At 33.1% G+C, this 22,159-nt stretch overlaps 2 protein-coding genes and 1 long non-coding RNA gene across 3 annotated transcripts in view; 1 reads left to right on the top strand and 2 right to left on the bottom strand.

The window, feature by feature from the left end:
• Positions 1-22,159, bottom strand: part of LOC139521744 (coiled-coil domain-containing protein 172-like) — a 388,671-nt gene that overhangs the window by 258,702 nt on the left and 107,810 nt on the right. The window lies entirely within an intron of this gene.
• Positions 342-2,220, bottom strand: LOC139519094 (uncharacterized). Its single transcript, XR_011663513.1, has 3 exons — positions 2,104-2,220; positions 1,663-1,774; positions 342-917 (listed from the first exon to the last, which is right to left on the bottom strand). It is a non-coding gene; the product is annotated as an uncharacterized lncRNA (long non-coding RNA).
• On the top strand, positions 5,721-10,996 carry LOC139521277 (myb-like protein X). The gene is made up of 11 exons (XM_071314748.1): positions 5,721-5,851; positions 7,203-7,250; positions 7,482-7,529; positions 7,820-7,867; positions 8,099-8,146; positions 8,378-8,425; positions 8,657-8,704; positions 9,029-9,076; positions 9,400-9,413; positions 9,732-9,819; positions 10,027-10,996. Exons 1-11 carry the CDS (start codon positions 5,721-5,723, stop codon positions 10,616-10,618), a joined length of 1,161 nt encoding a protein of 386 aa, XP_071170849.1. The 3' UTR covers positions 10,619-10,996.

The raw sequence follows: 22,159 nt of genomic DNA, 5'->3' as shown, positions 1-22,159 counted from the left end.
TCCACTGCAAGCTGTATAGTATGTACATTTCTTAAATTTGCAATACAGATCTTCCGTTTGAAACCCCTCTGCAGTTAATTGTCAGCATTACATTGATCTTTGTTGAATTGGATATTTTAATACATTATTTTTTTTTAAATGTAATTTTTAGCATAAATGAAATACTAGTATTGTGAAAAGTTTACGGCTGTGAAAGAGATTTGAAAACAATTTTTTCTCGAAATTTCGTTATTTATATAATAAAACATGATAAAGTTTACTTGAGCATGAAAAATGAAAAAAAGAAACATATCTGATTTCATGATAGAAGAACTGTATGAAATTATCATATAAAAGTCCGAGGTCATAACTTTTGCTTCATAACTGTGTTGTCATTCTATTAAATGAGCTCGTTTTTTTGTCTTTAAAAGGTTTTTTTATAGACAGTTTTTTCAGCAACCTCAGAACTGGCGATTCGTGTCATAAATTTCTTGTTCCCTAGATATATCTTTAACTTGAGAAGCTGAATTTTGCATTCTTATAACACGCTTACTGAAGAATACACCATCATATTTGATAGCAGATGAATATGGTGATAATGACCAATCACTAATTAGTGGCACTAGTACTGCTATCATTTGGTTAAAAGTTCAGGTGAACGAACTTTTGGATCACTGGTTTGTCGCACTGCATGCTTTATTCGGTTTGTGGTTCAGTTGAGCGAACTTTAGTGGCAATGCTTTCATTTGGTTTGAAGTTCAGGTGAGCGAACTTTTGGATTACTTTGTTGTAAGGTTCTGACATCAGGAATACAGACAGAAAGGTATTCTCTTTTTCTCTCCAGCAGTCCAAGATTTAGATTTAGAACGAAATCGTTTGATGTCATCCACATGGTCTTTATGTAGCATGGGAACATAGTCAACTGGTTCACATAGTTCCTGAAACATTCCAAAAAATGTAGCTCATACTAACAGAAGTGCCATCATGGCATCAATCGTACTCATTTCAAAGTATTTAATCTCAGTTTAAACTTGAGTAGTAACTGAGTGTATTTTAGACTGCTTACTATCATTCGCAAAATGCACTAGTAGGACAACCGTGGCATGAGTGACTTAGAAAAGCACTTTAAAAAACGATATTTACGTTTACTAGTATATAAATTGACAAAATGTCTTAAACACATATTGATATTGCATGTTCTGTTCTTGAATTTAACCCAGTTTAATCATACAATATACTGAGACAAAATGACAGATTGAACTAAAATATAATAGTTAATTCAAACTTATTTATTTATAGTGGATAGGGAAACAAGTTTTGCAACTTATATTAATCCTTTTCCACTTTGTGTGCAAGTGCTGCCTTGAAGCGGCATTAGCCTGCTCTTTTTCGAAATCTATAAGGGTGTCTTTAAAGTGCAAGAGATTATAAAAAAAAACAATAACAAAGAGTAACGAAAGCATATTGTGTGACAATAATTAGGAGAGGAGGGGTTCCGGAGGTTGGAATTCCCCTTTATGACGACCAATGAGATCAATTAATTTGAATGAGGACATATGGTTGGACCCCTTTTTATCCTGGATTAGAAACCCCTTTTAAAAATGGCTGAATCCGCCCCTAATAATAATGAAAATTATTTAAATACGATTCATATGTTGCACGTAGATAAAATCTGATTATTACCTTATGGTTCTGGTAAAACTGTTTGTAGCCGCCCTCTAAAATGTACATTTCAGGAAAGGTTAGGAGAGGGTAACTATTTCGTTGACGGTCTTTACTACGGAGAAATCGGCAACTGTTGAAGAAGAAATATTACTGTAGTAGTATTTTCATAGCTTTGACAAAGTTGAAACATTTTCGTGAATATTTAAGACAAAGTTTTACTTTCGAATTGAAAGTTTACAATTGATCGAAACTACAAGAAAACGATTCATTTAGCATATTTAAACTTTAATTTCTTGTTCGAAGTGAACCTGTAAATGATATTACGCAAAGAAGAATAATTAGAAAACAAGAAGTGAAAATTGAAACAAAAAATTCTTAAAGATTTACACGACGTATACTAGTACATGATTTCAGTTACGTATGACAATTTTAAGGTATAATTATACAGTGTTGACTTACAGCTTGGGTCCTCTTTCGGACGAAAATTCGCAATGAAAAATGAGCACCTGCCTTTTCGTAACGCAACAATTATCTTCAAGGAATTCTATTATTCCATTTTTGGCATAAATGTTTTCTGCATTCTACAAAGAAAAAAGAAACAAATTCAGTTCCTAATGTACTTCACTATATATTTCCTTTGTATAGAATACTCTTTACTGATATTTGTTTACTGAGACAAACATAGTTACAACCGAAATAATCATTGCAATTGGAAGTAGTAGTTCTTCATGCCTCATTTTAATATTATTATTTTTTTCTATCCTATTACCGTTGTCTTTTTTTTCTATCTCATGCAAAAAATGTTCATATATACCGACATTTTGGTGCAGGGATATTTCCAATTGCATAAAATAAAAATAAAAAAAACTTGTCCACATATGATGTACCATTAACCTTTATATTTAAATCGCACTGCTTTATGATACAGTGAGGCCGAGAATGCTATACATTGATATCCTTGTACTGACCTTGATATGACCACCTTCATATTCATAGGGGTATCTGCAGTCAATGATACGATAACTGGATAAAACTTCATCATAACTACCATTTATAACGCTTGACATCTGAAAAAAAAGTATTGAGATATAAGGGCTTTAACACGTTCTACAAAAGAATTGACGTGTGTATAATATAGATATGTCTATACAGAAAACTCTGCCGTTTTTATTGTCTGCAATGTCAAGTTTTAAAAATGCAATGGCCTGTCTAGCAAACCTGGAAAGATTGATAAATATAGAATAGTTGAAAGAAATATCACTGAGATTGATTGATTGATTTGTGTTTTCTCATCGTACAGTGGCAAATATTTCATTCTAGTTCGTAACGAACATCACTGAAACTCTTTGTCACAATAGGAAGTTTTAGCTGGGTTGAATTTTCTCAAACTTACAGTATCATGTGAGATAGTCTTTAGGTCAGGGTTTGTCCCCGTCATTGTAGGAAGGGCATACCTTCGACTCCCGTCTCCTATCATATAATTGTCGCCTGACATGTCATTAACAACAACCTTCGATTCAATAATCGGATCACAAATCATATCCTGAAAAAAATTGAACACTGTAATAAGTAAAATTTATTAAAATGCAGGAATATGAAGAAGAAAATAATAATCATAGACAAACACGAATATTAAAGGAGTAAATATTGATGATAAAAGGAGTTTTTTTTTTTAAATATCTTAGCAATTTCTATACAACTTTGTACATAGAGACAAATGGGAGCAATAGCACTAGCTTAAAAAGGTGTTTACATACCCCGAACGACAAAGATTGTTTAAATCTTTTGACAGGATGAAGTCGTGAAGGACTACCCAGATCTAATGACATTAACGACGTTCGTTTTGTTTTTCTGTTATAACTGACATTCTTGTCCTGAAAAATGATGTATATACATGATGGGTTTGCAGTGAAGCAGTCAGTGGACATAATGATAAAATAGAAACTAGAATAATTAGATTCTCAACCTTGTCAGTCATCAGAGTTGACGTCTATTTTTTTTAAATATTATTCGACACATAATGAATCCCTTGGGATATGCACATACAGAATATGACTGGGTTAGACATGTTTGAAGATGCGCGACCCTCAACCTAAGCTGGGTCGGAAGTGCAACATCACAACATAAGCACTTACAAAAAAATCAGGCGAAAAGAGTTTGAGTCATCAGATCGATACCAAGCCCATAACAACTAACAAAACACTAATGATACAAAGTACTGATCTGAGAGTACTCGCAGTTAAACTGAAAGCTAGTTGAAAGCAAATGAAATAAATCATGTTTCGAAGACAAAATATCAATTTGTACACATCCGATGGATTTTGTATAGAGACGTCTAGGAAAGCATGTCACTGCCCAATTCCAAATAAATTATTGGCAGGATGTTAAAACCATAAGTTTATGTTTTAATGACTTGATAACAAAAACAATGTTAGAAGCGATAAAAACAATATGCAGAGATCCTTGGCCGCTAACTTCACAAACATGTTCTTACATTGTATAAAGATTTTAAATTGATAACCTTTTAGAATAAGTTAATTCAAATAACCGATAATCTTACATGTATCGAAACTACAAATAAATTTATGTATGGTTAAGCAAATAAATATTTTCTTAACAAGCCAAAATTCTTGGGTTTCATCGAAATTTAACTTTTTCAGGTAGGTATGCAAAGTTATCGAGGAAAGGAGATTTTGGAGTTATTCCAATTTTTGTAATCGAAAAAAAAAAAATCTAAACGGAACTGAGAAAGTCTTTGTTAACAGTTGTGTTTCGTTTGAGTATGCGCCAGTTTGCCAGCTTACCTTTTGAAGAAAGTCAGGTGGAGAGATTAAATCTGTTATATCATCTTCTTCATAATCCATTGCTCGACTGGGTAATTCACATAAAACAGACATATTTCTTTCATAGGAATTACCGTGAATGCTGAAAAGTAGAAAGCAGGTATAATGGTTTTGAAAGGGTCCAATAAAAAACATGTGGTAGATAATTTACATGCAGAAGAACACTGGAAACAAATAACTGCAGTGATATCTAAACTTGTTAAAATACACGTGTATCAATATAAGAATAAGTTAACATAAATAGAAAACTATACATGCCTTACCATCTATTTGGCAAATCAAGTTTTAATAAATTTGAAGAAGTTTGAGTTTTTATCTATATATATAAGCATTCTAAAAGAAATGTCCAATAATAACGGACCAATTATCAATTTCTCACCTTTGAACAATTTTTCTCACCTTTTAACAAGAGTTTTGCCTTATTATAACACCTTGAGCCACAAACAATTTAACGTGAGAGTGCACGAGCCGAGTGAGCAGACGTGTAAACTGCTTTTAGCTGTGACACACTCGGATCGTCATTGCTTATATTCAGCCAACAGCCATTTTGTAAGATTTGACACCAAACAACACATCAGCATAATCGTTTTCATTGTTTTAAATCATTTTTAAATTGTTATTATGTAGATTAATTACAATTATCATAAACGTGTCTTATATGTCTATAGGGCTTTAAATAAAAATGCATATTACAGAAATAATCAAATCAAAGAGTTAACATTCTTTCCATTTTAGTTAAGAACGGTAAGAAGCGGTTAATTCGGAATTATTTTAATAGTGGATATAAAAGTAAAGGTTGTTATTCAACACTGACTGTAATATAATATAGGAATAGTATCACTAAATTTACCATTTTAAAGATTTTATTGTATATCACTCTTGTTTTTCGTTGATTGTTTTGAAAATTAGGATTTCTCGTTAAAATTGTGTTGCATTTGCTAATTCGGGACTGTTATAACTCGCTATATAAGCTAGTATTGTTTTTTCCTATTGTTGAAGGCCGAAAGATGACCAAAAGTTGCTAGATCATACGTCATTTGGTCCCTTTTGAGAGCTTTCTCGTTAACTTCGCACCATATTTTCTAATTTTTAACGAATTTACAGGTCTAACAACAGACATTCTTAACCCCTGCTGACTTCCATGGCCCTTGCCAAATAAACAGATCATTAGATGTAACAAAATTGATCTTAATAAATTTAATTTCAACTGAAAACCATAAATTTGCAAAAAAGATGGTATACCGACATACCACAAAGATCGGTTACACGCCATTATTCCGACAGCCCAATAGTCCGACAACCCATTGCTCCGACAGCCCAATAATCCGACAACCCATAAGTCCGACACTTATCAGGGTATCAGGGTAAAATAAAATGTGTATGTCTGTATTATTCCGGGGGGTTACTGATATCCTTTCGAGTATAACTGTGCCGACAGCACTTGCCAAATTATACCCTGTTCTAACCAGAAAACATTGAAAACACACCCTCTTCTATACATGCTCAGAAAATGTATAACCTGTTCTAGACCGTATAAAATAAGATGCAGTTCTAGACCCGGGTTCTAGACTGTATCTTCAACAGTTGAATACGAGATCCTGTTCTAGTCAACAAGGCATAAAAAGCGACCCTGTTCTAACTAACAGGACATGAAAGAGAGACCCTGTTCTAACAAGCAGGGCATGAAAAAGTGACCCTGTTTTGCGGCACACCTTTACCACTAAAAATATAGCAAGTAACAGCCCCCCCCCCCCCGCCCCGGGGGTATTATTACATGTACGTCTATGTTATAACATATTTTAAGAAATAACACCGTATATATAACATAGGACTAAGGTAGTTCGAATACTTTCTAAGTATATACTCAATTCGAAATCTGCATATAGAATAGAACAGAAAAGAATATTTCATTTTCGAAATTGCAGGGTCTATAAAGAGCATATAATGAACAATAAGTGAAAGTCAGTGCGAGCTACTGATGAAACCCCTGCCCAAATATTTCGGTAAACATGAAGTTGCTGAGTTGTTAATCTGAAAAAGCATCACACGATATAGCTGATTTCAATAAACCCGGAAACCAAATAACAGTCAGTATCAAGACTTGTGCTTCAAAATTCAAAAGAGCTAACAATATAATAAGAATTTTTTCCCATAATAGTAAAGTTTTCTTGTGTTAACATCAAAACAAATAAAAAAAAGATTCATCATGTTTATTTAACTTTTTAAAGTTCTGACAAGTGCTAGAAATATGCTGAATGAGTTCATTCCTCAAATATAATAAAGTGGGCATGCGATTGGAAAATGACGCTCATCCTCAACTTTATCAGCTGTACAATACAATTTTTTGAGAATCTGGCATTTTTAATTCCTAATGTAATGGGTGAGCACAGATTCTTAATTAACATATGAACTGCCTTTTTTAAAATCAATGATATCTAAATATTTTTTCTTTTTGAAAACAAAGTTTAATAAATGAAATAAGTGTCAAGTTTGCCTTTGTCAGTGTTCATTGTTTGAAATTTTTAATAGGTGATTCCAATATGTATATTTAACCAAAACACATAATTTACTAAGTTTTTGTTTACAATTAGATAACAAGGATTTGTATAGTTATATAATATACTTTAAAAATATCCCACATGAATAGAAACTAAATGTGGATGTCTCAAGGTAAGAACCTCTTCAATTACATATACATTGTACCTACTTCTGTAGAGAAAAGGAAAAGGGAGAAGACGATAAACTAAATGTGGATGTCTCAAGGTAAGAACCTCTTCAATAACATATACATTGTACCTAATTCTGTAGAGAAAAGGAAAAGGGAGAAGACGATAAACTAAATGTGGATGTCTCAAGGTAAGAACCTCCTCAACTACATATACATTGTACCTACTTCTGTAGAGAAAAGGAAAAGGGAGAAGACGATAAACTAAATGTGGATGTCTCAAGGTAAGAACCTCTTCAATAACATATACATTGTACCTACTTCTGTAGAGAAAAGGAAAAGGGAGAAGACGATAAACTAAATGTGGATGTCTCAAGGTAAGAACCTCTTTAATAACATATACATTGTACGATAAACTAAATGTGGATGTCTCAAGGTAAGAACCTCTTCAATAATATATACATTGTACCTACTTCTGTAGAGAAAAGGAAAAGGGTGAAGACGATAAACTAAATGTGGATGTCTCAAGGTAAGAACCTCTTCAATAACATATACATTGTACCTACTTCTGTAGAGAAAAGGAAAAGGGTGAAGACGATAAACTAAATGTGGATGTCTCAAGGTAAGAACCTCTTCAATTACATATACATTGTACCTACTTCTGTAGAGAAAAGGAAAAGGGAGAAGACGATAAACTAAATGTGGATGTCTCAAGGTAAGAACCTCTTCAATAACATATACATTGTACCTACTTCTGTAGAGAAAAGGAAAAGGGTGAAGACGATAAACTAAATGTGGATGTCTCAAGGTAAGAACCTCTTCAATAACATATACATTCTACCTACTTCTGTAGAGAAAAGGAAAAGGGAGAAGACGATAAACTAAATGTGGATGTCTCAAGGTAAGAACCTCTTCAATTACATATACATTGTACCTACTTCTGTAGAGAAAAGGAAAAGGGAGAAGACGATACACTAAATGTGGATGTCTCAAGGTAAGAACCTCTTCAATTACATATACATTGTACCTACTTCTGTAGAGAAAAGGAAAAGGGTGAAGACGATAAACTAAATGTGGATGTCTCAAGGTAAGAACCTCTTCAATAACATATACATTGTACCTACTTCTGTAGAGAAAAAGAAAAGGGAGAAGACGATAAACTAAATGTGGATGTCTCAAGGTAAGAACCTCTTCAATTACATATACATTGTACCTACTTCTGTAGAGAAAAGGAAAATGGAGAAGACGATAAACTAAATGTGGATGTCTCAAGGTAAGAACCTCTTCAATTACAAATACATTGTACCTACTTCTGTAGAGAAAAGGAAAAGGGAGAAGACGATAAACTAAATGTGGATGTCTCAAGGTAAGAACCTCTTCAATAACATATACATTGTACCTACTTCTGTAGAGAAAAGGAAAAGGGTGAAGACGATAAACTAAATGTGGATGTCTCAAGGTAAGAACCTCTTCAATAACATATACATTGTACCTACTTCTGTAGAGAAAAGGAAAAGGGAGAAGACGATAAACTAAATGTGGATGTCTCAAGGTAAGAACCTCTTCAATAACATATACATTGTACCTACTTCTGTAGAGAAAAGGAAAAGGGTGAAGTCGATAAACTAAATGTGGATGTCTCAAGGTAAGAACCTCTTCAATTACATATACATTGTACCTACTTCTGTAGAGAAAAAGAAAAGGGAGAAGACGATAAACTAAATGTAGATGTCTCAAGGTAAGAACCTCTTCAATTACATATACATTCTACCTACTTCTTTAGAGAAAAGGAAAAGGGAGAAGACGATAAACTAAATGTGGATGTCTCAAGGTAAGAACCTCTTCAATTACATATACATTGTACCTACTTCTGTAGAGAAAATGAAAAGGGTGAAGACGATAAACTAAATGTGGATGTCTCAAGGTAAGAACCTCTTCAATTACATATACATTCTACCTACTTCTTTAGAGAAAAGGAAAAGGGAGAAGACGATAAACTAAATGTGGATGTCTCAAGGTAAGAACCTCTTCAATTACATATACATTGTACCTACTTCTGTAGAGAAAAGGAAAAGGGAGAAGACGATAAACTAAATGTGGATGTCTCAAGGTAAGAACCTCTTCAATTACATATACATTGTACCTACTTCTGTAGAGAAAAGGAAAAGGGTGAAGACGATAAACTAAATGTTGATGTCTCAAGGTAAGAACCTCTTCAATTACATATAATTGTACCTACTTCTGTAGAGAAAAGGAAAAGGGTGAAAACGATAAACTAAATGTGGATGTCTCAAGGTAAGAACCTCTTCAATTACATATACATTGTACCTACTTCTGTAGAGAAAAGGAAAAGGGAGAAGACGATAAACTAAATGTGGATGTCTCAAGGTAAGAACCTCTTCAATTAAATATACATTGTACCTACTTCTGTAGAGAAAAGGAAAAGGGTGAAGACGATAAACTAAATGTGGATGTCTCAAGGTAAGAACCTCTTCAATTACATATACATTGTACCTACTTCTGTAGAGAAAAGGAAAAGGGTGAAGACGATAAACTAAATGTGGATGTCTCAAGGTAAGAACCTCTTCAATTACATATACATTGTACCTACTTCTGTAGAGAAAAGGAAAAGGGAGAAGACGATAAACTAAATGTGGATGTCTCAAGGTAAGAACCTCTTCAATAACATATACATTGTACCTACTTCTGTAGAGAAAAAGAAAAGGGAGAAGACGATAAACTAAATGTGGATGATTTTGTAAGAATTTAATAAAAACAAATGTATCTACCAGTTCTGGAAATGAAACCAATAATAAATGCAAATGGTAATGTGTCTACAGTGACTACTTTTGATTTTACACTTCTATTTTTCAGCTGGCAACAATACTTAAGAAATGACCAGCAACAAAAACCTTCAGAACAATCAGAGAAGCTGGACACGTTTTTTGTTGAAGAGAAAGCTGAGATTGTTAACTGTCCCAGTGACTTTGATATATGTCCAATACCTGTTGCTTTGACTCTTACAAGGCAGGACGACGACAACAGACAAAATGATAAAATGGATACCAGTTTTGGTAACAGCATAACAAATGCCATCAACGTTCTGGGAGGACATGAAAACGAGGAACGTTATGAAAGCAATTCTGCCATTGAAATAGATTCCGAAAATAGCAGCTCCGACTCAGACATCAGTTCAAAAAATATGGTGATAGATTGTAATGATCATTCTGATAGTTATATTAACCATAATACAATCCCTGGGAGACAAGTCACAACACCAATGGATACACGACCCCTTAAAAAGCGTACTAATCGATATATACATAACATGGCGGATAGCAATGGGACATTAGGTGAACAGCAAATATCACGAGACCAATCGAAATCTCATTCCAATACAGCGAAATATATTTCTCATCAAGTTGACGATTGTCTATCACAGTTAAGGAAACCCATTCAGTTGTAATCAGCTGAGTTTGTTCTATATGCCGGTTGAAGTGCGTTTTGATGATTGCATTCAAATGGTAAAATTGTACAAACTATTTTGAAAAGACTATACTTGTAAACTGACGATCATAAAAAGTTCTTTTTAAAAAGTTTTATATCGAAATTGATCTTTTATTTTAATCTTACGTGTCTGGCAATTGCATATGGAACACACAACTCATGATCAAGATGGCCAGGGAACTTATCATAATAAGAGTATGTTTAGTCCACTGCAAGCTGTATAGTATGTACATTTCTTAAATTTGCAATACAGATCTTCCGTTTGAAACCCCTCTGCAGTTAATTGTCAGCATTACATTGATCTTTGTTGAATTGGATATTTTAATACATTATTTTTTTTTAAATGTAAATTTTAGCATAAATGAAATATTTAGTATTGTGAAAAGTTTACGGCTGTGAAAGAGATTTGAAAACAATTTTTTCTCGAAATTTCGTTATTTATATAATAAAACATGATAAAGTTTACTTGAGCATGAAAAATGAAAAAAAGAAACATATCTGATTTCATGATAGAAGAACTGTATGAAATTATCATATAAAAGTCCGAGGTCATAACTTTTGCTTCATAACTGTGTTGTCATTCTATTAAATGAGCTCGTTTTTTTGTCTTTAAAAGGTTTTTTTATAGACAGTTTTTTCAGCAACCTCAGAACTGGCGATTCGTGTCATAAATGTCTTGTTCCCTAGATATATCTTTAACTTGAGAAGCTGAATTTTGCATTCTTATAACACGCTTACTGAAGAATACACCATCATATTTGATAGCAGATGAATATGGTGATAATGACCAATCACTAATTAGTGGCACTAGTACTGCTATCATTTGGTTAAAAGTTCAGGTGAACGAACTTTTGGATCACTGGTTTGTCGCACTGCATGCTTTATTCGGTTTGTGGTTCAGTTGAGCGAACTTTAGTGGCAATGCTTTCATTTGGTTTGAAGTTCAGGTGAGCGAACTTTTGGATTACTTTGTTGTAAGGTTCTGACATCAGGAATACAGACAGAAAGGTATTCTCTTTTTCTCTCCAGCAGTCCAAGATTTAGATTTAGAACGAAATCGTTTGATGTCATCCACATGGTCTTTATGTAGCATGGGAACATAGTCAACTGGTTCACATAGTTCCTGAAACATTCCAAAAAATGTAGCTCATACTAACAGAAGTGCCATCATGGCATCAATCGTACTCATTTCAAAGTATTTAATCTCAGTTTAAACTTGAGTAGTAACTGAGTGTATTTTAGACTGCTTACTATCATTCGCAAAATGCACTAGTAGGACAACCGTGGCATGAGTGACTTAGAAAAGCACTTTAAAAAACGATATTTACGTTTACTAGTATATAAATTGACAAAATGTCTTAAACACATATTGATATTGCATGTTCTGTTCTTGAATTTAACCCAGTTTAATCATACAATATACTGAGACAAAATGACAGATTGAACTAAAATATAATAGTTAATTCAAACTTATTTATTTATAGTGGATAGGGAAACAAGTTTTGCAACTTATATTAATCCTTTTCCACTTTGTGTGCAAGTGCTGCCTTGAAGCGGCATTAGCCTGCTCTTTTTCGAAATCTATAAGGGTGTCTTTAACGTGCAAGAGATTATAAAAAAACAATAACAAAGAGTAACGAAAGCATATTGTGTGACAATAATTAGGAGAGGAGGGGTTCCGGAGGTTGGAATTCCCCTTTATGACGACCAATGAGATCAATGAATTTGAATGAGGACATATGGTTGGACCCCCTTTTTATCCTGGATTAGAAACCCCCTTTTAAAAATGGCTGAATCCGCCCCTAATAATAATGAAAATTATTTAAATACGATTCATATGTTGCACGTAGATAAAATCTGATTATTACCTTATGGTTCTGGTAAAACTGTTTGTAGCCGCCCTCTAAAATGTACATTTCAGGAAAGGTTAGGAGAGGGTAACTATTTCGTTGACGGTCTTTACTACGGAGAAATCGGCAACTGTTGAAGAAGAAATATTACTGTAGTAGTATTTTCATAGCTTTGACAAAGTTGAAACATTTTCGTGAATATTTAAGACAAAGTTTTACTTTAGAATTGAAAGTTTACAATTGATCGAAACTACAAGAAAACGATTCATTTAGCATATTTAAACTTTAATTTCTTGTTCGAAGTGAACCTGTAAATGATATTACGCAAAGAAGAATAATTAGAAAACAAGAAGTGAAAATTGAAACAAAAAATTCTTAAAGATTTACACGACGTATACTAGTACATGATTTCAGTTACGTATGACAATTTTAAGGTATAATTATACAGTGTTGACTTACAGCTTGGGTCCTCTTTCGGACGAAAATTCGCAATGAAAAATGAGCACCTGCCTTTTCGTAACGCAACAATTATCTTCAAGGAATTCTATTATTCCATTTTTGGCATAAATGTTTTCTGCATTCTACAAAGAAAAAAGAAACAAATTCAGTTCCTAATGTACTTCACTATATATTTCCTTTGTATAGAATACTCTTTACTGATATTTGTTTACTGAGACAAACATAGTTACAACCGAAATAATCATTGCAATTGGAAGTAGTAGTTCTTCAAGTCATGCCTCATTTCAATATTTTTTTTTTTTTCTATCCTATTACCGTTGTCTTTTTTTTCTATCTCATGCAAAAAATGTTCATATATACCGACATTTTGGTGCAGGGATATTTCCAATTGCATAAAATAAAAATTAAAAAAACTTGTCCACATATGATGTACCATTAACTTTTATATTTAAATCGCACTGCTTTATGATACAGTGAGGCCGAGAATGCTATACATTGATATCCTTGTACTGACCTTGATATGACCACCTTCATATTCATAGGGGTATCTGCAGTCAATGATACGATAACTGGATAAAACTTCATCATAACTACCATTTATAACGCTTGACATCTGAAAAAAAAAGTATTGAGATATAAGGGCTTTAACACGTTCTACAAAAGAATTGACGTGTGTACAATATAGATATGTCTATACAGAAAACTCTGCCGTTTTTATTGTCTGCAATGTCAAGTTTTAAAAATGCAATGGCCTGTCTAGCAAACCTGGAAAGATTGATAAATATAGAATAGTTGAAAGAAATATCACTGAGATTGATTGATTGATTTGTGTTTTCTCATCGTACAGTGGCAAATATTTCATTCTAGTTCGTAACGAACTTCACTGAAACTCTTTGTCACAATAGGAAGTTTTAGCTGGGTTGAATTTTCTCAAACTTACAGTATCATGTGAGATAGTCTTTAGGTCAGGGTTTGTCCCCGTCATTGTAGGAAGGGCATACCTTCGACTCCCGTCTCCTATCATATAATTGTCGCCTGATATGTCATTAACAACAACCTTCGATTCAATAATCGGATCACAAATCATATCCTGAAAAAAAATGAACACTATAATAAGTAAAATTTATTAAAATGCAGGAATATGAAGAAGAAAATAATAATCATAGACAAACACGAATATTAAAGGAGTAAATATTGATGATAAAAGGAGTTTTTTTTTTTAAATATCTTAGCAATTTCTATACAACTTTGTACATAGAGACAAATGGGAGCAATAGCACTAGCTTAAAAAGGTGTTTACATACCCCGAACGACAAAGATTGTTTAAATCTTTTGACAGGATGAAGTCGTGAAGGACTACCCAGATCTAATGACATTAACGACGTTCGTTTTGTTTTTCTGTTATAACTGACATTCTTGTCCTGAAAAATGATGTATATACATGATGGGTTTGCAGTGAAGCAGTCAGTGGACATCATGATAAAATAGAAACTAGAATAATTAGATTCTCAACCTTGTCAGTCATCAGAGTTGACGTCTATTTTTTTTTTAATATTATTCGACACATAATGAATCCCTTGGGATATGCACATACAGAATATGACTGGGTTAGACATGTTTGAAAAAAATCAGGCGAAAAGAGTTTGAGTCATCAGATCGATACCAAGCCCATAACAACTAACAAAACACTAATGATACAAAGTACTGATCTGAGAGTACTCGCAGTTAAACTGAAAGCTAGTTGAAAGCAAATGAAATAAATCATGTTTCGAAGACAAAATATAAATTTGTACACATCCGATGGATTTTGTATAGAGACGTCATGAACATTCTAGGAAAACATGTCACTGCCCAATTCCAAATAAAGTATTGACAGGATGTTAAAACCCTAAGTTTATGTTTTAATGAATTGATAACAAAAACAATGTTAGAAGCGATAAAAACAATATGCAGAGATCATTGGCCCTAACTTCACAAGCATGTTCTTATAAAGATTGATAACCTTTTAGAATAAGTTAATTCAAATAACCGATAATCTTACATGTATCGAAACTACAAATAAATTTATGTATGGTTAAGCAAATAATAAATATTTTCTTAACAAGCCAAAATTCTTGGGTTTCATCGAAATTTAACTTTTTCAGGTAGGTATGCAAAGTTATCGAGGAAAGGAAATTTGGGAGTTATTCCAATTTTTATAATAGAAAAAAAAAATCTAAACAGAACTGAGAAAGTCTGTTAACAGTTGTGTTTCGTTTGAGTATGCGCCAGTTTACCAGCTTACCTTTTGAAGATAGTCAGATGGAGAGATTAAATCTGTTATATCATCTTCTTCATAATCCATTGTTCGACTGGGTAATTCACATAAAACAGACATATTTCTTTCATAGGAATTGCCGTGAATGCTGAAAAGTAGAAAGCAGGTATAATGGTTTTGATAAGGTCCAATAAAAACATGTGGTAGATAATTACATGCAGAAGAACATTGGAAACAAATAATTGCAGCGATATCTAAACTTGTTAAAATACGAAAAAAACTTATACACGTGTATCAATATAAGAATAAGTTAACATAAATAGAAAACTATATATGCCTTACCATCTATTTGGCAAATCAAATTTTAATAAATTTGAAGAAGTTTGAGTTTTTATCTATATATATAAGCATTCTAAAAGAAATGTCCAATAATAACGGACCAATTATCAATTTCTCACCTTTGAACAATTTTTCTCACCTTTTTACAAGTTTTTTGCCTTATCATAACACCTTGAGCCACAAACAGTTTACAGAGTGCACGAGCCGAGTGAGCAGACGTGTAAACTGCTTTTAGCTGTGACACACTCGGATCGTCATTGCTTATATTCAGCCAACAGCCATTTTGTAAGATTTGACCCCAAACAGCACATCAGCATAATCGTTTTCATTGTTTTGAATCTTTTTTAAATTGTTATTATGTAGATTAATTACAATTATCATAAACGTGTCTTATATGTCTATAGGGCTTTAAATAAAAATGCATATTACAGAAATAATCAAATCAAAGAGTTAACATTGAAACAAACTTTCCATTTTAGTTAAGAACTGTAAGAAGCGGTTTATGTGGAATTATTTTAATAGTGAATATAAAAGTGAAGGTTGTTATTCAACACTGACTGTAATATAATGTAGGAATAGTATCACTAAATTTACCATTTTAAAGATTTTATTGTATATCACACTTGTTTTTCGTTGATTGTTTTGAAAATTAGGATTTGTCGTTTAAGTTGTGTTGCATTTGCTAATTCGGGACTGTTATAACTCGCTATATAGACTAGTATTGTTTTTCCAATTGTTGAAGGCCGAAAGATGACCAAAAGTTGCTAGATCATACGTCATTTGGTCTCTTTTGGGAGTTTTCTCGTTAACTTCGCACCACATCTTCTATTTTTTAACGAATTTGCAGGTCTAACAACAGATATTCTTAGCCCTGCTGACTGCCATGGCCCTTGCCAAATAAACGGATCACCAGATGTAACAAAATTGATCTTAATAATAAATTCAATTTCCAACTGAAAACAATAAATGCAAAAAAGATGGTATACCACAAAGATAAGGTACAAAAATTTGTACATATCCGGATTTCGACAATTAATGTCTCTTCGGTGATGTTGGGAATCGAAACGGTATTTTCTAGGAATTTGAATGTCCCTTTGGTATTTTTTGCCTCTCTTTAATATGCCCATCTGTCATTGCTATAATCGCCATTGTTATTTAAATGGCAATTGGGGAGAGCTGTTTTTCCTCTTCAAATGTGTGTACAACTGTTTTATCTCCATGAATCTTGGTAATCCAAAGATCATTTCTGTGATATTTACTCAAAAAGAGTTTTTCTTATTTTTCCTTGAGTCATCTGAATTTAACGGAGAAAGCAGGTTGCGATACAAGGTATTCAATCCCCCTTTACACATTCAGGTACATGCAGTAGTTGTCTCTAGTTCTTAAGGGATAAGCAAACCTTCTGAAAGTGAAAGGAACTTTTTCTAAAAGTTGAGTTGTTTTCCCCACCGCTGATAGCCTCCTACGTCAGTACAATTTATTCAAGCCCAACCCAACTTCATTCTAGGTACCTGCAGTAGATCAAAGGGTTAAATGGCCCACCTCCACCGCTAATGCAAGTTATTCAAGTCCCATTTTACACCAATGTGCATGCAGTAGTTGTTTCTCAGTAATTCAATGGAAGCAACTTAATCCAAGTTCTGCTTACAAAAGAATTAAACGTTAAGCTACTTGATACGTGGGAAGAAGACCGAGAGTAATGGCATTGTTGTTTGTAATCTTCTTTTTAATAAAGCCACCAATATTAGATAATTTTGGATGGCAGATTTCATATCAGCAGGTTGACACTTTTAATTAGGGGGGGCAGGGTGGATACAATCAGGAACGTGTATATATTGACTGTTAGGTTAACTGTTCCCAGACACAATATAATTTTGATTATGGTTTTGCTTTTTATTGACTTTGTGATCTATTTCACTGTAGTTGAAACTGACCTTCATGTACAGATTTTTATTGCATATTCTTTTGATGTATCAAACACTTAGTAACACACCAAATGTATTTCAAAGAGTTCTAATGGCAGATCTTTGATAGCACCTTTTTAATTCATTCATCATAATTGTTTAACCCATGATGCTAATGTCCTAATGAAGATTGGATGTTGTCATCTAGATGTCTTTAAGCTGTTTATGTCATTGGGTTACTGTTTCATTGATGTATACCCCCACACTTCTGTATATCCATATCATGGTCAGATGACTTTTGTCAATACAACAACTCTTTAATCCATGCGCATTGTAGTTTGTCCATCTGTTCTTCCTTTGGAAAATTTAGACATTTTGGCAAATATGACCGTAGGTGGATTTGACCTCTTTTCAGTCATATAGTTCATCTGTTTTTGGGTTCTTATAAATCTTTGGCTTTCAAATAAAAACATCACGTGACGTAATGTCCTGCTCGTCCTTAAGTGTTCGGGATGAAGATAAATCCATTGTTTTCAATAAGTTAACACATTTGCTTCAACTGTCAGATAAGTATACATTTGTTTTGCATTCTGTTACCTTAATGTGACTTAGAGGTCAATAAACTAGAGGCTCTAAAGAGCCTGTGTCGCTCACCTTGGTCTATGTGAATATCAAACAAAGGACACAGATGGATTCATGACAAAATTGAGTTTTGGTGATGGTGATGTGTTTGTAGATCTTACTTTACTGAACATTCTTGCTGCTTACAATTATCTCTATCTATAATGAACTTGGCCCAGTAGTTACAATGGAAAATGTTAGTAAAAATTTACAAATTTTATGAAAATTATGAAAAACTGTTTATCTCCGTCTATAATAATATTCTAGATAATAACCAACCAGATGCTCCACAGGGCGCAGCTTTATACGACCGCAGAGGTTGAACCCTGAACCGTTGGGGCAAGTATGGACACAACATTCAAGCTGGATTCAGCTCTAAATTTGGATTGTGATTAAATAGTTGACAACTTGACACAGCATAGGTTTCTGACACAGAATGAATGTGGTCTAATGAACTTAAAATACTTTTTTTTCCTTTGAGCAATTCACTATGCTGTTGAATATTAATCCTCTCAAAAAAATGTTTGAAGAAATTTTCTTTTTATTTATGAAATCTGAAATAATAAAATGTAACCCCCCCCCCCCCCCCCCATTTTTTTTCACATCCCCCTTTCCCTTTTTCCAAAACTGATCTCAATTCAAATTTCTAATGGAGTTTGCAACAATAACTACTCATTTAAATACATCATAAAATATTAAAATGTAACAAAAGGTGCTTGTTATCACTGAATGGTAAAGATTGTTTTAATTTATCAGTTGGTAGTAAAAGTGAATATACATTGTATATTGTATAAAACAATGATTTAAGTTGATTCAACTACTATTCTGGACAAAGAAAGATAGCTCCAATCAATTGAAAATTTCTTGCTATTGCACAATATTGTGCAATTAGATATTTCTTGCTATTGCACAATACTGTGCAATTGAAAATATTTGCTATTGCACAATACTGTGCAATTGAAGATTCTTGCTATTGCACAATACTGTGCAGTTGAAAATTTCTTGCTATTGCACAATACTGTGCAATTGAAGATTTCTTGCTATTGCTGAATACTGTGCAATTGAAAATTTCTTGCTATTGCACAATACTTAATATAATAATTTTGGATCCTGATTTGAACCAACTTGAAAACTGGGCCCATAATCAATAAAGGGCTGCGCTTTAGCGCATGATACGCACGTTGCTCTTTTAACTTGTCTTTTATGCTTTAAATGAATTTATATGATCAACTAGAAATATATATACAAATCAAAAGGGATGTTACATTAATATATTCACCAAAGTTTCATAAAATCCCCCTTTTTTAAGTATAAAAATTCATTACTTAAGAAAACGTAAAATCTAAAATTTATAAAAATGGAAAGGGAGCTTATGTCAATAGATATAAACAATTTATCAAAGTTGCATAAAATTTTGTGAAAGTGGTAGTTATTGTCCCAAAATTGGAAAATCCCCCCTTTTTTAAGCATAAAAATTCATAACACGGAAATGTAAAATCTGAAATTTATAAAAATTGAAAGGGAGCTTACATCAATAGATATAAACAATTCACCAAAGTTTCATGGACATTGGTGAAAGCCTTTTTGAGTTATTGTCCGAAGTGTTGAAAATCCCCCTTTTTTTCATGAATAAAGCCCCATAAATCCAAAACTTAAAATCTGAAATTTATAAGAATTGAAAGGGAGCTTTCATCAATAGATATAAACAATTCACCAAAGTTTCATGGACATTGGTGAAAGCCTTTTTGAGTTATTGTCGGAAGTGTTGAAAATCCCCCTTTTTTTCATGAATAAAGCCCCATAAATCCAAAACTTAAAATCTGAAATTTATAAAAATTGAAAGGGAGCTTACATCAATAGATATAAACAATTCACCAAAGTTTCATGGACATTGGTGAAAGCCTTTTTGAGTTATTGTCCGAAGTGTTGAAAATCCCCCTTTTTTTATGAATAAAACCCCATAAATCCAAAACTTAAAATCTGAAATTTATAAAAATTGAAAGGGAGCTTACGTCAATAGATATAAACAATTCACCAAAGTTTCATGGACATTGGTGAAAGCCTTTTTGAGTTATTGTCCGAAGTGTTGAAAATCCCCCCTTTTTTATGAATAAAGCCCCATAAATCCAAAACTTAAAATCTGAAATTAAAAAAAAACGAAAGGGAGCTTACGTCAATAGATATAAACAATTCACTTAAGTTTCATGGAAATTGGTGAAAGTGTTTTTGAGTTATTGTCCGAAGTGTGGACGACGGACGGACGGACGGACAACGTTAACCATAATACGTCCCGTCTAAAAGACGACGGGCGTATAAAAATCTAAGTACATGTTTAGATTCAGCATATCAAAAAAGCTCAAGAATTCAATTTTTGTTAAAATCAAACTTAGTTTAATTTTGGACCCTTTGGACTTTAATGTAGACCAATTTGAAAACGGGACTAAAAATTAAGAATCTACATACACAGTAAGATTTGGCATATCAAAGAACCCCAATTATTCAATTTTTGATGAAATCAAACAAAGTTTAATTTTGACCCGATTTGGACCAACTTGAAAACTGGGCCAATAATAAAAAATCTAAGTACATTTTTAGATTCAGCATATAAAAGAACCTCAAGGATTCAATTTTTGTCAAAATCAAACTAAGTTTAATTTTGGACCCTTTGGACCTTAATGTAGACCAATTTGAAAACGGGACCAAAAATTAAGAATCTACATACACAGTTAGATTCGGCATATCAAAGAACCTCAATTATTCAATTTTTGATGAAATCAAACCAAGTTCAATTGTGGACCCTTTGGGCCCCTTATTCCTAAACTGTTGGGACCAAAACTCCCAAAATCAAACCCAACCTTCCTTTAGTGGTCATAAACCTTGTGTTTAAATTTCATAGATTTCTATTTACTTAAACTAAAGTTATTGTGCGAAAACCAAGAATAATGCTTATTTGGGCCCTTTTTTGGCCCCTAATTCCTAAACTGTTAGAACCAAAACTCCCAAAATCAATCCCAACCTTCCTTTAGTGGTCATAAACCTTGTGTTAAAATTTCATAGATTTCTATTCACTTTTACTAAAGTTAGAGTGCAAAAACTAAAAGTATTCGGAATACGACGACGACGACGCCAACGTGATAGCAATATACGACGAAAAATTAAATTTAGGGGCAGCAACCTAACAACGGGTTGTCCCATTCATCTGAGAAATGCAGGGCAGATACATCATTTTGTAGATCTTGACCTGATTAACAATTAACCCCATGTCAGATTTGCTCTAAATGCTTTGGTTTTTGAGATATAAGCCAAAAACTGCATTTTATCCTTATGTTCTATTTTCAGTCATGGCAGCCATCTTGGTTGGTATGCCGAGTCACCAGACACATTTTTTAAACTAGATACCCTAATGATGATTATGGCCAAGTTTTGTTTAATTTGGCCCAGCAGTTTCAGAGGAGAAGATTTTTGTAAAAGATTACTAAGATTTACGGAAAATGGTTAAAAATTGACTATAAAGGGCAATAACTCCTTAAGGGGTCAACTGACCATTTTGGTCATGTTGAAAAATTAAATTTAGGGGCAGCAACCTAACAACGGGTTGTCCCATTCATCTGAGAAATGCAGGGCAGATACATCATTTTGTAGATCTTGACCTGATTAACAATTACCCCCATGTCAGATTTGCTCTAAATGCTTTGGTTTTTGAGATATAAGCCAAAAACTGCATTTTATCCTTATGTTCTATTTTCAGTCATGGCAGCCATCTTGGTTGGTATGCCGGGTCACCAGACACATTTTTTAAACTAGATACCCTAATGATGATTATGGCCAAGTTTTGTTTAATTTGGCCCAGCAGTTTCAGAGGAGAAGATTTTTGTAAAAGATTACTAAGATTTCGGAAAATGGTTAAAAATTGACTATAAAGGGCAATAACTCCTTAAGGGGTCAACTGACCATTTTGGTCATGTTTGACTTATTTGTAAATCTTACTTTGCTGAACATTATTGCTGTTTACAGTTTATCTCTATCTATAATAATATTCAAGATAATAACCAAAAACAGCAAATTTTGTT

Source organism: Mytilus edulis, chromosome 4 (genome assembly GCF_963676685.1).
Source record: "Mytilus edulis chromosome 4, xbMytEdul2.2, whole genome shotgun sequence".
In the NCBI taxonomy this organism is placed as follows: domain Eukaryota; kingdom Metazoa; phylum Mollusca; class Bivalvia; order Mytilida; family Mytilidae; genus Mytilus; species Mytilus edulis.
This window is presented reverse-complemented; position numbering and strand designations above follow the sequence as displayed.

Excerpts from the sequence above, each read along its gene's own strand:
- LOC139521277 (XM_071314748.1), top strand. The coding sequence starts at position 5,721 with ATGGTATACCGACATACCACAAAGATCGGTTACACGCCATTATTCCGA. Across the intron at positions 8,147-8,377 it reads CTAAATGTGGATGTCTCAAG|AGAAAAGGAAAATGGAGAAG; the intron begins GTAAGAACCTCT and ends CTACTTCTGTAG. Across the intron at positions 8,426-8,656 it reads CTAAATGTGGATGTCTCAAG|AGAAAAGGAAAAGGGAGAAG; the intron begins GTAAGAACCTCT and ends CTACTTCTGTAG.